Raw genomic sequence first — 16,089 nt, forward strand, 5'->3', positions numbered from 1 at the left:
AAAAGAAAAAGAAAAACCTGTTTCCAAGCAGATTATGAAGTCTGATAATGAGGTCTTCTTCTTGGTCAGAAAAATGGCCGCGTTTCACATTTGGGCTCAGATAGTTCACCCACCTCAATCTGCAGCTCTTTCCACTCCTCTTTAACTCTATTATATATACATATCATAAATCATATATATTCACAAAACAAGCGAATTAACATTTAATTTGTTTGCTTCTACATTACTGCATAGTACATATATATAATATATATCTTTAATAATCCGGCCTTACCCGTCATGAGCTTAGGAATGCGGTTCCAGTGGCCTCTTCCATGTGCCCTTACGTACTCTAGCAGAATCCTATCCTCCTCCTCCGTCCATAACCTTTTCTTGTACTCATTTTTCGCTTCCATTTTCCTACACAGAAACAGATCGATCGAAGGCCAGAGGGGTTCGATCGCCGTGAGTGAGGTATATACTAAGCTCTTGGACTCGAGCTTGTATTTATATATGAACAGGTTAGCCTGTTTGGCTGTTTCCATATAACTTCATTTCCAGAAAGCTTGGCAGTACCACTGCGTGACCCATTATGACATAATTTTATGAGCCAAGTAGAAGTCGTTTGTATTCTTATTAATTAATTGGGTTTGTCGGCATTGTAACCGGAGAGCATTGATTTTCATGACTACTTAATTATTGTTAATTAATTATATTATAGTAGGTAACTAGGCATTGACCCATGTAGCATGCATGATGCATCCAATACCCACTCAATTAACACGAAGACCAACAACCAACCACGCTTTAATTTCCAATGGGTACAAATTCAATTCAATGCCTACATCAATGCCATTCTTCTTCAAAGTTCCAAGTTTCCAACTTCACCGCAACATGTTCTTCCCTGTAGCCCTTTCCGTTAATATTAATGATATGAAATGCCTCTTTGAGACTTTTCAACCTTGTATTTTGAATTATAAAACAATAATATTAAATTTCTTATTTGTCAGGCAGATTTGGGAGGATTTTATTTATTTTATTTTTATCATAAGAAGATATTGTACGACCGTTACTATGTAACGTAATCATTTCACATTTTATAATATAGGTAGATGACGGATTTATATTTTTAAAATATAATATTAATAATGTTCACTCATATTATGATTTATAAATTTAGTACACCATGTAACGGTATTACGATTATATGGACTAATTTTTCGTTTAATTACCTCTTTTCCAATGGCTTTGGGGTACTCACTGTTAAAATTCCTCAAATAATAATGTTCATTGTGAATAAACAAGTCACGAGTGCGTGATAGCTAGATTGTAAGTGTATGTTGCCCCGTAGCACAGCACATATATATATATGTTTGTTTCCAAAACTTGAGAGTGCATATATGCATGGCCGGGTAATTAATTATAAATTCCTTGTTCGATCAAATAATTGGACCTGTGGTAAATGTAATTATTGTACTAGCTAGGATCGACAAAGTGACAAACCTGCCTGCCCTTCAATCAAAGGCATTTCAATCATGGGGCACCGCACATTATTATGTTATTGTTTTCTATCTCTCCACAAACAGTCAAAACACATAAGTGTACGTTGGTCCACACTAGAATTTAAGTTTCTTTATTTAACCTTCTGTCTTTCATAGCTACCTAATTTCTTAGACTATATACCATAGTCCTTCTAAAACCATCCACATTAATTTAGCTTAACACAATAACACCTCTTTGGCAATCAACCACTCCACCGATCTTTGACAAAAGTCAGAATTATAACCTCGGAATAGGAGAGAGAGCTAGCTAGTACCTCAAAACTTAATGAGTTAATTAATTGAACCTAAATCTTGCTTGTACATATATACATTAAATGTTGTTCAAACAATTTGGTAGCTAGCCACTAGCTAGCCAGACTATATTGACTGTTCAGTATTTATACTCTGCTGTCTGGACATATATACATTGATTAATTACCATGATGATCAATGATATATGAAACTACTGGTGTCCAGAGAATAATTTCTCGTAAAACTGGAGATATTTTGCCACCTTATGATACAAACATACAGTGATCGAGTACGTACTGTATTAATCGATCACAGTCAATCGATCTGATGCCTATATAAGTTTTGACGCACCCAAAGATATCTATATATGTACAAAAGGAGCGCGCTGAGAGTACAAGTTTCTTTCCTACGTACAATTAATAACACCCCAGATTAAACTGAAGTTTCTTTGCTTTTACCTTAATTTGGATACGAAATACGAAAACAAGACCATTTTTACTTTCGGACACACATGAAAAATAATAATTTATTAATCCAGTACATACTACGTACCATCTGATGCCTGATGGACACTTTTTTTTTTTTTTTTTTTTTGTAAGTAGGTGTTTCTGTGTTGGCTTGGAGGACTTGCTAGGTAATATATATTAATTAGGTAGGTATGCGAAGGAGTACATAAATTAAAGGGCATTACATTTAACACCAACCAACTGTGCAAATGGGGATAATGAATTACTGTATGTTTCAGATGCGTCAGCGGCATAGCAGCAACAGCTTGCGTACATACGTACATATGTTTTTCACTTGAAAATCAGCAATCCAATTTATCATGCATACATACGTACTGGGCTACCCAGTTTGGGGACCAATGTGGTTGCAACCAGAAGCGATCAATATTGTCAAAGTAACACCATCCATCACATGCAGTGAATTAATTCTCATTGGACACACTACTAGAAAAATGGGTATTGAGCACAAATTAAAGGACACATATATAGTTTTGTGATATTTTTTTCATTGAACACAAATGGCAGTTGATACGTGCTTTATAATTTTTTGGCATACTTGATTTGTGCCACCTATATGTGTCCTCTCATAATGGACACAAATTTTGTGCCTAAATTCATATGTAAAAAAACTCATGTAACATCTGTATCAGGCTGATATAACCACCCGATAACATGAATATATTATTTGTGCTTGTAGGTGGACACAAAAGTGCTCATTTGTGCCCAATTAAATATTTAATGAGATTAATTGATTGAACATTACACTGCCCAATTCAAGACTATCCCTCTGTCTTCCTCTCTCTCCCTCTCTCTCTCTCTCGCTCTCCCTGTCTCTTTCTATCCATTTCTCTCTCTTTCTACCTCCCTTCGTCACCGGACCACTGTTGGTGCCCGACGATGGAATCGACCTCTAGCAGCGGGAGGGGCATCGACGGTGGATTGGGGTATGGTGAGTGGGTTGGGTGGGGGTGGGTTTGTTTATGTAATTTCATTTTTTTGTCTTTTTTAATTATTTCTTTTGGTTGGATGTGTTTGTTTGTTTGTTTTTTTTTTTTTTTTCACTCATAGTTATGTTGGATGTTTTTGCAGGTTAGGAGAAGGTGATACATTCACAGGTGGCCGATTGGGAATATTTGATAAAGAAGAAGATGATGTTCTTGTTGATGTTTGTGGGTTTGGTTGCCAATTTTTTATTTTCTTCATATCTTTGAGTTCTTCAATATTAAAGCAAGATTCGAAAGAAGTTTAGAGCTTGGCTTGGCTGCAAGTTTTAGTTTTATGGGTTTGTGAAAGAGAGAGAAAGAGAGCTTCACATACATGGGGAATTATGATGATTTCTTGTGTTGCCATCTAGTGGTGCACTCATAGATTTGAAGAATTTGATTGTATTTATTTTGGTGTTAAGATATTTTGGTTGTTTGATAGTTTTGAATTCAATGAATAATAAAAATTTTATATTTTTTGTATAATTTTTATATAAACAGTACTATAATTGTATGACAAATCTAAAATTTGTTGTACATAAGTACATACCAATATTGTTTTTTATTTTTTTATTAAAATACATTCTTTGGGCACAAATTTATATTTGAGCCATATGAGTTTAAATGTCATGTCACATGGACTGTGAAGAGTCTGAAGACTGTTTCACTGTCAGAACGGAGGCACAAAAAGGTATAAGCATTTGTGCCTATGCGTTTGACACAGAACATTTAATTGTGCTTTATTCACAGCGAAAACGTTAATTGCGGAAACAAATATGAATTTAGTGGCTGTGCTGTTACTAATGTTAAAAGAGCAAAATTATTTGTGCTTTTCTTGGTCAAGGGGCACAAATATTACTCTATGCCCAGAGCCGATTTTTCTAGTAGTAACACATATGGCTTCAAGGCTAAATCTCAAAATCATTGTACTCGTTTAGCTGTAAATGTTGCCCATGTTTAACACACAAAAAATAGAGGAGAGAGAGAGATAGAGGAGAGAGAGAGAGAGAGATCCAGAGCGAGAGACAAAAAGACTTGGGTATGTGTTGATTTCTTTCCACTCGTTTGGCTGTGTATATTGATCGAATCACCGAATGCAATGAAAGTAGAGAAATGCTATATATTCTCATTCAACTTTATTTTTTATTATTCTTATTCCACATAAGAGTCTTATGATCATAACCATTTATTTTTTAAACTAGTATTTAAAAATTATTTATGTAAAAAATTAAATAAATCAAAAATTATTTGGTTATGTAACGACAATAATGCTAGTTGTCCCACATTTTTTTTCCCACATTTGTATCCCACCTGATGTGTCATTACTTTACTGGAAGGGTATTTCCTTTTTCTTTTTTAGGTTTTATTTTTTAATTTGTAGTGTCCAATGTATGAATGCCATGTAAGATGGTATGAAATTGTGGTATAAAAATGTGGTAAGTGTAGCATTACTGATGTAACGATTATTAAATAGGCTTAATTGTGTTTTTACCACCAAAAATTTACATTGATTCTCACTTTACCACCCAGAACTTTATTTGTCCCACTTTACCACCCAAAGTTTACATTGATTCCCACTTTACCACCCAGAAATTTATTTGTCCCACTTTACCACCCAAAGTTTACATTGATTCCCACTTTACCTCCCAAAACTATTTTTCGTGTCCCAATTAACATTTTTCCGTCTATTCTGTCACTCTAGATTCAGGGGGTAAAGTAGGAATCAATGTAAACTTTGGGTGGTAAAGTGGGACAGATAAAGTTCTGGGTGGTAAAGTGAGAATCAATGTAAACTTTGGGTGGTAAAGTGAAACAAATAAAGTTCTGGGTGGTAAAGTGGAAATCACCCCAAACTTTGGGTGGTAAAAACACAATTAAGCCTATTAAATAAACTGACAATTGTGGTAATAATTAGACAACCGTCTTATTTGATAACAATTACATAATTAAATAATTTTCAATTGGGTTAATTTTACAAAATTAGTTTTTAAAAAGTGATCTAAAAAATAAATAGTTTTAATAATGAGACTAGACTGCTTGTGAAGAGAAAGTAGCTATCATTTCTCATAAAAGTAATGTATTTACACTTTTGGGCCCAGAACAAATGTGGAATGAGTTATTAGAAGCCCACTTCAAACGACACAAGTTTGGTTTGTAATTCCAGGTCCCATCTGAAGGGGCCTAGACCGCAATCACAGGCCCAAGCTGAAATGCATGAGAAGAGCCTAGATGTTGCAAAGTTTATACATAAGGTGATTCTGGGCTTTTGAGCAAAAACAAGGTGATTCTGGACCTTATAATGACATTTTAGATGTTAGAGATTCTACTGTCAATTTGTCCCGCAAAAAGAAAAGGGAATAAAAAAAACAACACGGGAATTAATTTTCTCCAATTATCCATTAATCCTCTTTATCTTGTCCTCAAATTGAATTTAGATATACCTAGAGTTTAAGGTTGCATGTTAGATTCCTGCACTGGTAAAGAGCATATCTACTTATTCTCCAATGTTATACATACAAAAGTACATTCAAGTGTCTGTCACTCGTATTATATAGAGAGAACAACATAAATATGTACTGCAAAAATTGACCAACTTTTTTCTTTTCCTTCTCATTGAATGGAATGTATGACTACCTTTCCAGTGGCACGGTTTGTTTCAAGGTAAGAGAAAGCCTCAACAACCTTGGAAAAAGGGAAAGGCCCTTTGGGGTCTATCACTGGCTTCACCTTCCCACTTTCTAAATAAGGGTTTAGTTTCTTCAGAACAGCTCCATTGGAAGTGACTACAAATCTGAAGCCTGGAGGTGTTACTGCACCTGTTAGGGCCACCACACTGCCCCCTTCTTTCACCACCTTCACAGCTTTATCACATTGACCTGTATTGTCATTATAAAAGAGAACAAAACCATTCAACTTGACTCAAAGCTACAGAATACATTAACACCATAATCTGTGTGTTATGTGTTGTTATTAGAGATGCAAAACAGTACTATACATTTTAGGTGGTCATACACGTGGACAAATGATATTCTTCTTTGGTTAAACTATACTCAATAGCACTGATACCTTGTAGTTATACAAAATCTTACCAATAGCATCATACACAACGTCGAATTTTTCTGGCAAGTCTTCGAAATTCTCCTTTGTGTAGTCAATTGCTAAATCAGCACCCAAGCTCTTCAACAACTCCAATTTTCCGGTGCTTGAAGTGGCCGCAACTCTTGAAGCTCCAAACACATGTTTTGCTAGCTGTTTCAACCAAGAAATGTGACTCAACAAAGAGAAAACACAGTATGAAACATATGCTGTTTTCACTTTGCAGTCATGGGAAGGGTATGACTTGGCAGAAGGGAAGGTACCTGAATCACCAGGCTTCCAACTCCACCAGCACCATTCAAAACAAGCAGTGATTTACCAGCAGAAAACCCAGTTCTTTCGAGACCCTCGTAAGCAGTCTCAATTGCAAGAGGAAGCGCAGCTGCCTGAACAAAATCCAGATTCTTAGGCTTTGGTGCCAATAACCTCTCTTCAACAGCAGTGTACTCTGCAAGAGAGCCAAATTGTTTAGGTCCCTCCAATGCTTTCTCGCTTATGTCCCCATATACTTCATCCCCCACTTTAAAGTCCTTTACTTGACTGCCAACCTTTACCACCACACCGGCGACATCATAGCCCGGAACAGTCTACAGGGAAACAAAGTGAAAGAACCCTAGAGTTAATAGTGTCATTCAAATGAATCTGACACGACCAATATCATATAGGAAAGAGAAAAATTTACTATCTTTTCTCCTCTACCCACTTCAATTTGGCATTAAAACTAGCATTTTTCAGCAATGAATTGATTCCCAATTCATCCAGCAACTATAAACACAAATTTATACCCAATTAGAAAAAGAACAACCATTATTCTAGCCACTTTTTCTCAGCACGATTTGCCAATCTCACCCAAGAAACTTATAATAATTACAACAAAATTCTAAACCCATAATCCCAATTTTTTTTTTGGTGAATTGGGGCCCTAAGGCCCAAAAGAAAACAAACTACCTAAATACAAAACGGCCTCTCGTAAGGCCAAGATAATCTGCAGATACAGCAGTAAGGCACTCATGAGGAGGTCTCTCAAATATAGCAATCCCAATTTAACAAATGAATAATTCAAAAACGTTATACATAACTTTAAGCAAAATTCGAGTCCCACATTCTCTAGTTGGATTCCTTGTTAAGAATGCTCACTTGCTTGTCAAACCCAACAATCAAAACTCAGAATTTAGGCTTCTTGCTCGCACATATTCTCAACAACCAAAACAGACCCAAATGAAAAAACACCCAAAAAAAGAAAGAAACAGAAGAAGAATAAAGAGAAGTTACCGGAAGAGGAGAGTCAGAGTTCTTGAACTTGCCCTGCCTCCTCTTGAAGTCAACTGGGTTGAGAGCCGCAGCCACAACCTTAACCAGAACCTGGTCCTCCAGCAACTGAGGCACCTCGACTTTTGTATCAAATTTCAAAACATCCACACCCCCATATTCCCCATATACCCACGCCTTCATTTCAGACGGCACTGCCGAGACCTTGGAAGCCTCAGAGGAAGCAGGGGCAGCTTGGGAATTAGCAGACACTCTCAAAGCAGGAACAGCAGAAAGCTTGCATCTTTGGCTTGTCAAGTTTGTGGGTTTTGTGAATGTGATTGTTCTCTTCTTACTTTCCCGGAAAGTGAAGGAAAATTTGCGAGAAAGTGAGGGTGTGAGTTGGGAAGGAGTGGAGGAGCTGAGAGTGGTTAACATTGTGTTTCCAACTGTCCCTCAAACGGCTTATCTTCCTGTTTTATATATATGGCGCTTATTTTATCTCTGTTTCCGTACTGAAGTGGGACAGAGTTCCGATAGCGTGCGGTCGTCAGCATCTCTTTTATCTGCAGTTCACCAATACTTTCCCGACAAATCAGAACGACAACTATGTAGAAAACGCAACTCGGAACCGCGGTTTAGAGGCAGAGGATTGGTTTTGTTTTTTGGGGTACGAGAAGAACGCTTTTGTCCTTTTTGATGGATAAGTGATAGCAGTTAAACTTCTTGACGTTAGGCACGTGTACGGCTGAGATTAGTACTAACGAGATTGAAGATCGACGGCCAGTAACTCATTGTTGGTAGCAAAACCCTTTTTACTTTGTAGAGCCGACTACACATAGTTTCCTCAGTCAGATCTTCTCTCTCTCTCTCTCTCTCTCTCATTCCTAAATTGTTTTCTGGGCTTCCTAAAAGGTGATTTCTAACCCTAATTTACACGATCCTTGGTGCTCTTTCGTAAACTTCGATGAAAAATTGTTTCTCTTTTAATTTTGTATTAATGGTGATCTGTCATTAATTTTGTAAAAACTTCGTAATGTGATGGCTCCGATCTGTCATTTAGCATTTGATATTCTCTCTGATCTATTTTTTAAATCTGAATTTCTCGTTATAATTTATGATTAATGATGAGGGTTTACAATATACGATCAGTTGATACTGGAAAATTTATTACATTTTGTAATTTTTGTTTGGTTGTTGGAAAAATGTTGGAATTTAGAAGAAAATAGGATCGGAATGAAGCTCATCTTTTCATCACAATTGATAATTAAAATAAAGTTAGGGTCTTTATTCTGATATTTGGTAATGGAAAATTGGAAATGCTCAACCCAGCTAAGAAAATTCCCAATTTGGGATTGTATTAGGTTGTGTTATTTTTTGTGTGAGGTCTTCGAATTCTATATTATGTGTGTTAGTTTTAGTGCTAAGCATCTGGTGGATGTGGATGGTAGGTTTTGTTAAAATGGCGGAATCGAAACAAGGATTGAGGAAACCAGTATTCACCAAGGTTGCCCAGCTTCGTCCAAGCACCTCTGGGCACACTCTCACCGTAAAGGTTGTTAGTACTAAGATGGTATTGCAGAAGGGCCGTGCCGATGGTCCTCAAGTACGCCAAATGCGAATTGCTGAATGCTTGGTTGGCGATGAAACTGGAATGATTGTCTTTACAGCTAGAAACGATCAAGGTGTGTATATCTACTTTAAATCTTACTCACAAAATCCAACGACCGCTAATCAAATCCCCAGAAAGTTTCTTTTTTGAATAAATGTCAGATCTTAGATTTTGATCTAATAGTCGGTAGACATAAATTTTCATCTTCATTGCTAATTAGGAGATCACAAGTGATATAATATATGTGTGTTTCTGTAATCTAATAGTCGGTAGGCATGAATTCTCATGTTCATGGGTGACTGGGAGATCATGACTGATGTAACATATGTGTGCATGTGTGTGTGCGTGTTAACCATAATTACATATCTTGTGTTGAGCCTGATATATCAGTTTTCTTTTAATTCTTTCCATTTATATGCTCCCTTTCTCCCTCCTGTGGTTTACAGTCTTTACGAATATTTTCTCTTGATTAGATATCTTAGGCTCTTGTTCAGGTACTGGTCAATGTTATTATTTTCATTTTTTGGGTTCCAAACCTTGAGTCTTAGTTTAGAAGGTCTCAGACTCTTGGGTGTTTCAGGAGGTTTCTTGGTGACTGACTGACCAGTCATTGCTTGTATCGTTTTTTATTTGAATTCATAATTGCTGTTTTAATGTGATCTGGAATTGTAAATGTAGTAGCTGAAATTGACGGGTGAGGCAATGCTATAGTACCTTATTTAGTTGGACAAGATGATATCAAGTGAAATGGTGCTTTGGTCCAGGGTAGCAAATCTGATAACAATATAATTCAAATATTGGAACTGAATGTTCCAGAACATGGTTTTTATAATTTTCTCAATTTACATGCGTTGTCTTAATAAGAAAGAATAGAGACAACACTGAAATAAGATGTGCAGGATCAACCTTCCTGTAATGTCTGAGTAGAAGTGAGCATCTGGTTCAAAACCAATTATTTTTGCTAGTTTCAGCCAAACCAATCATTTTCAGTTTTATCTAAACCAATTGGCCTTGCAATTGAGCCAATCAAATCCACTATTTCATTGGATCGACTAGTTTTATCTTTGGGTTTTTTGGTTTATGTGACTAGCAAATTCAAGAGCAAAGCCCAAATAAAAGACTTAACATTGGCTCACTTTAGGGAATATCTCTTAAAGGAGCCTAAAAAGGGAAATCCTGACCTAATACATTGAACAGTGAAATTGGGTGACTGCAGGGAAGCAATGAAAGAAATGGCATCTAGAAAATTGAGAGAAAAGGTTACAAAATTAGACATTTTTTGTTACCAAAGCAAACCTAGATAGAATAGTTGGATAGTTGTATGCTAGAAATATGAGAGAGAGAGAGAGAGAGAGAGAGAGAGAGAGAGAGAGAGAGAGAGAGAGAGCAGAAATCTTTCTGGAGGCTTGTCCAAAGAAGAAGTTAAGTGGTAAGTGACAGTAAAAGAATGGCAGAGATGCCAAAGATATTTGAGCTTAGGATAAAATTTGATAGCTGGAATGTGATTTAGTCCAGCGAGTTTACTGAAGAGGGAATAAAATCTAATTTTATTTGTATATTTTAACATCGTTCAGTTTGATTTTTCTGGTTTGCATCATTGGTCATGGAAGACCGCCTGCATTATATGTATGTAAATTTCTGGTTATTGATTCATTCGATTTGATGGTGTTGTGTAGTGGATTTGATGAAAGAGGGTTGTACTGTAACCCTGCGTAATGCCAAAATTGACATGTTTAAAGGATCGATGAGGCTTGCCGTGGACAAGTGGGGCCGTGTTGAAGTTGCTGAACCTGCCAGTTTTACGGTGAAGGAAGATAACAACCTCTCACTCATTGAGTATGAACTTGTGAATGTTGTTGAAGAGTGACATTTCTGGACAGAGTTCAGTTCTCTACTCATCTTTTAACCCAGAATAAAAACAAATCCATCGAAGAAAAGTTCTGTTATATGGGGCATCTAATCTCCAAAATGTCTTGAAAGTTCACTTTTAGGTAGAAAAACTCTTGAAGCTAGTACTACCCAAGTCGTTTCTTACCTTTGCAGCAAGTTGTGTGGGACCTTTAGTTGGACTGCCAAATAGATGGTGATGGCTGTAAGTTGATGAAGATGAGGGGAGCTGGCTTTTGGATTTGGCTTTGTCTGTTTACTATCTATTTATTTTTGGTAAGTACATATGAGATTATATTATGAAATGTGTCTAATACTTTTTGTAAGTCAGTAAGATTTTGCTCCCATCTTCATTTTAGTTTTCTTATGCGGAATTTTGTCTACATTTGTACATCTGAAAATGCCTTGGTAGAGATTGATCAAGAGCTGAAGTCCTAACATTTTCCTCTACTAAATTTGTGTGATTAGGATAACCCATACCATGTCTAGGTCATTTTAAGATAAAAGGATCATTTATGAGCTTGGCAACATTCTTTTCGAGGTTGAGAGATTTTCACCGTTTTCAAAATTGCCCGCACAGCACGACAATCGTTGGATTGCTTGATTATCATTATCATCCTACTAGGCTATTAGCGTTAAACCTTAATGCAGAAGTTTAAACTGCACTTCCAAGGTTGCCAACTTCTAGTCACCCATTTTATAATTTGCTTGCTCTTCCTCTTTTGGGAGGCAGTTAAGCCAACCATCAGTCCCAGCAGATGTTAAGCATTAAACTAATATTATTTTGTCGGAGGAAGTAGGTGGATCACTCGTTAAATATGCCATTAGCTTAACATAAATTTGTTTAAGGCTCTCGGAGTGTGAGCTTAAGGTTCTTAATACATTCATTGCAAGACAAAATTTGACAATAGTTCCAAAGAGAAGAAACCATAGCTAATAGCTTATCCATTCTGATTCGATTGTGCAATCTGTACCTGCCCTTGAGGCAGTGGTTTTAGTTATACACAAACAAGATTCGTGGATTACAAATAAGTGGAATATGGGTTGCCCAACTGGGTGTGGGAACACTGGGATGTCCTACTCACTCTCACATGCAGTCTTCTACTCATCTTTGTCCTTGTGTTAGTGGAACTCCGGCTCCATACGTTATAATGCCATTAAAACTAGTGAAAGGACCACCCTACATGACCCATAAATATAATTAAAAACAAAAGCATCAACCTAGTCTACCTAGATGAATGAAGACATGAGTGTATGGCATTACGATTGACTGACGTCACATGAATATATGTTGAGTTTCAAAGATGGGGTGAAGTTAAATCAATCTAAGGACTGTTTGATACTCATGATGTTTAGAAGATTTATCCATTGTTGTTCTCACCATCGGTTTTGGTCAAATGTGTTGTCAAGCTGCCACTAACGATTTACACAGAATCATGTTTGAATTTGCGGCTCTGAATCACAACCAGAGAAGATAGATTAGTGGATATTTAGCAAGAGATCATTTCTCCGCTCTGGTGCTAAATCCTTATCTAATTAGAAGATTAAGAAAAAAATACTTGCAGCCTTGAGTGATGGAAATTATATGATCATATTGTATAGATAGTGTCGAGTAGTTACCTCTGAATTATTGTACCTGCCAGTTAGCAAGTTTCTGTTATCTCTTTTCGATTTTGCACTTGCTGTTCTGAGTGCTTTTCGATCGAATACAAGCCATTCCCTACTTGGTGTGTGCTCATATGACTATGTGGTAGTGCGCACATGTTTATAATTTTCTTCAAACCAAAATCTTGTAGGTAATGATATATAGTGGGCTTTTTATCACTCAAGGGACCAATGATTCATTATCCCATTGGTCCATTGAGTTCATGCACTAGAAAATCACATTTAGCAAACTCAATATCTTATTTTTCATAACTATGTCTCAAATCCCAAATGCAGATTCATCTAAAAAGTTCCTAACCCTTTGTTGGAACGCACAATGTAAAAGCTATCTACATCTACATTGCATTATTGTATCATATTTTAATGTTTTTTCAGTGATCCCCCCCCCCCCCCCCCCCCCTTTAGTTTTAGGCACTGTGATGTGAAATTTCTCCTACCCTCTTTCTCTTTATGCTTTGTAAACATATCATGCAAAGAGTTGTCAACTTGTTTTCTTTATGAGCACAAAAGTTGGCTCTGTTTCTGAGATCACTGCATTTGTGGAAACAGATCAATAAGAGATCATACATAAAAAGTACATGCATGCAAATTCGAAAAACAACCCGTGTTCACTCCCAATCCATATAAGATGAAAATTATGACATACATACATGTCAAACCAATATTGGTGATGAGCATTTTATAAATTCTGGGATTTACATGATTTTGGCACATGAAAATCATTTGAGGATATTTCTCAGTGGAATTTTATGACACCATGATGATCATCATCTAGTCTTTTTCTCTCACATTGCTTTGATAAAATCTGTTAGTAGTGGCTGGACAAAAGCAACTTGGTCTTGGATGCACAATTCTTGTTAAAATTGGCAAGGAAGGATGCTTTTGCTTACAGACTCTTCAGTCAAGCCTCGAAAGCATAATTTGGTCCTGATAAAAAAGAAAAAGAAAAAGAAAAGAGTGGTTGATTATTGTCTTTTTCAATAGCTTTAATTCTTTAGAAAAAAGGAGAGTAACTTACTGAGATACTCTGCTACAAGAGAAAAAATTAAAAAACAATATCGTTATATATGTGGGCGCAGGTATTGTAGTAGTTGGTAGAATCTTACTAAATATGACTGCAAGCTTGACTCTAAACACATTTCAATGAGTTGTTTCTCTGCCTAAAATGGCTGTCCATGTGGGAGCACATGAGGTTAAGACTTTTGAGTCGTTTGAGATCCAAATCATGAGCTCTCTCTCTCTCTCCTTAATTTTCATCCATACAATTGGTCTGTTCTTTTGTAATTGTAATGGTTGATGAAGGGGGTTGCTTTTATGATCAATCTTTTATTGGAACTATCTGAATTGTCAGCCACAGTGAGAAACATCTTTTAATTAATTGTTATTATGCAGCAAGTTGATCACATTGCTCAGCCCAATTGTAGTCTGCAATGTAATTTTATATGATTGTCACTGAACAAACAGAGGTCAACCATTTTAAATAAAAATGGTTTCACTGTGATTTGGCCTATACAAGATTAATTTAGGAGATTTGCGTGCCTCAGATTCCCTGCATGTTGTGTGTGTGTGTGTGTGTTGGGGAGAGAGAGAGAGAGAGAGAGAGAGAGAGAGAGAGAGAGAGAGAGAGGGAGGATGTTTCATATTAATATCTGAACCATTGAACATGGCATGTGGATTAATCATAGACTCGTAGGCAATATGCATGCATATCTAGTTAAATGAATAGTTGGGAGTCTCAAAGCTAGCTCGAAGGAAGATGTGTCCACAGGACTGAGTTTCTCACCCACCATCTTCTATTGTTGGAGTTCTTCTTTCTGATGGACTTCCTTCTGATTAGCTCGTATATAGAATTCTTTGTATAGCTGTAGTTAATTGTAGTTGATTTGTTTTTTTATTGTCATTTTGTCTTCTCTTATAGTTGGTTTTTTGTGAAATGAAATGTTCTTTGGCCAAAAAAAAAAAAAAAAGAATAGTTGGGAGTCCAACAAGTAGTAATTTTTGGCTTACAAATGTAAAAAACTACTCTGGGATTTGATCAGAATCTGAATCTGCTGCACAACCTTGTGTATTTTTTTGAGGTTTAGGGTCTGGCACTGTGGCTTTGGACATATCAAAACAAAGCTATAGTAATAATATTATTCTCCTTGTTTTCCACTTATGGTTTACAGACATATATACAATATATGTGGTCACCACTCCAGTGCTATTAAAAAAAGCTGGAGCTCAGCTTCAGCAGGCATTTCAAAAGGTCATTATATGATTCCCGTGTAATATTGGGCAATGTGAATGCAAGAATATTTGGGCTCCCCCTTTATCTTTTTTCATACTAGCAATTCAGTATATAGAGATAAGAGGGAACCAAACATGAATGTGAGAGAAAGAGATACAAAGATGCAGAGACAGAGGATGTGTGTTTGTAATTGTAATGTGGGAATTGCACTATTACAAGGAGAATATATGCATTTCTGTGCATATATTTGCTTAATATATTTTATCAGAGCTGATCTATATATAATATACTTTATATATATTGATGGGCTTATAGTTTATCTCATCTCCTGGTCCAAAAACCCAATAAATTAACCATGTGGTATTAAATTCAGCTGTTACTCTTAGCCATTACATTCCGAAACAAAATGATGTATGTATTGATGTAACAAGTGGTAGGTATATATGCACCAGAAGTGATATGATGCAGAAGTTCTTATATAGAACGTACAAGTCACACCAGAAAACCAAATGTGTAACATGGTGTATGCACGGACCAGGATCCTCTACCTGGTTTTTCCCTGCCCATTTATACCAGGCTTCTAATCCTGGCCATCCAAACAAATAGAACAACTGAGATGATGCCACGTCTGCAATCTCATTTTTTGTCACTCTTATTTTTCATTAAAATTACAAGATATTCTTTAAAAAAATAAAAAAGAAGTTTCTAGCTCATCATTTTTTTGAAGGGAAGGAGTCTGAGTCGTCTGACCCAGCCTCATGGACTCCGGCGGCCCATTCTCACCGACGGCAACTCAACCTCATCCTCCAGCGACCTGAACACAATTAACAACAGCCTTGGGATCCAACGTTCCCACCTAGATTTTTCCATAAACAGACACAATTAACAACACTAGAAAAGTAAAATGAAATAATATTTGAATATATAGCTATATAGCTATATAGCTAGATAATTACAAGCAAATTAAGCACCTGCTGGTCGTTATTATTCCAAGAAGCTGGTCTGGTAACAAGATCACTATGACTAAACCCCATGATGATCTTGGAAGTGCTGCACAAACCCCATTTCGTGGCCGATCGCCGCTGCTTGT

At 36.5% G+C, this 16,089-nt stretch overlaps 3 protein-coding genes and 1 long non-coding RNA gene across 4 annotated transcripts in view; 1 reads left to right on the forward strand and 3 right to left on the reverse strand.

The window, feature by feature from the left end:
• Window positions 1-395, reverse strand: part of LOC147294979 (transcription factor WER-like) — a 5,998-nt gene extending 5,603 nt beyond the window's left edge. The window contains exons 1-2 of the mRNA XM_086231230.1: window positions 275-395; window positions 18-147 (exon numbers count right to left, since the gene is read on the reverse strand). Of these exons, the coding sequence (XP_086087356.1) occupies window positions 18-147; window positions 275-395 (251 nt within the window). The remainder of the gene's footprint in view (window positions 1-17; window positions 148-274) is intronic.
• A 5,341-nt stretch (window positions 396-5,736) lies between these two features.
• LOC147294980 (2-methylene-furan-3-one reductase-like) lies at window positions 5,737-8,068 on the reverse strand. The gene is made up of 4 exons (XM_086230406.1): window positions 7,630-8,068; window positions 6,621-6,944; window positions 6,351-6,510; window positions 5,737-6,137 (listed from the first exon to the last, which is right to left on the reverse strand). Exons 1-4 carry the CDS (start codon window positions 8,041-8,043, stop codon window positions 5,872-5,874), a joined length of 1,164 nt encoding a protein of 387 aa, XP_086086532.1. The 5' UTR covers window positions 8,044-8,068; the 3' UTR covers window positions 5,737-5,871.
• Window positions 8,069-8,373: 305 nt separating this feature from the next.
• Window positions 8,374-11,449, forward strand: LOC147294981 (Nucleic acid-binding, OB-fold-like protein). Its single transcript, XM_086230407.1, has 3 exons — window positions 8,374-8,520; window positions 9,057-9,290; window positions 10,894-11,449. Exons 2-3 carry the CDS (start codon window positions 9,068-9,070, stop codon window positions 11,082-11,084), a joined length of 414 nt encoding a protein of 137 aa, XP_086086533.1. The 5' UTR covers window positions 8,374-8,520; window positions 9,057-9,067; the 3' UTR covers window positions 11,085-11,449.
• Window positions 11,450-12,191: 742 nt separating this feature from the next.
• Window positions 12,192-12,805, reverse strand: LOC147294982 (uncharacterized). Its single transcript, XR_015120168.1, has 3 exons — window positions 12,725-12,805; window positions 12,486-12,558; window positions 12,192-12,284 (listed from the first exon to the last, which is right to left on the reverse strand). It is a non-coding gene; the product is annotated as an uncharacterized LOC147294982 (long non-coding RNA).
• Window positions 12,806-16,089: the final 3,284 nt, after the last annotated feature.

The sequence above is a fragment of the Dryas octopetala genome, chromosome 2 (assembly GCF_963921425.1).
Source record: "Dryas octopetala chromosome 2, drDryOcto1.1, whole genome shotgun sequence".
Lineage (NCBI taxonomy): Eukaryota > Viridiplantae > Streptophyta > Magnoliopsida > Rosales > Rosaceae > Dryas > Dryas octopetala.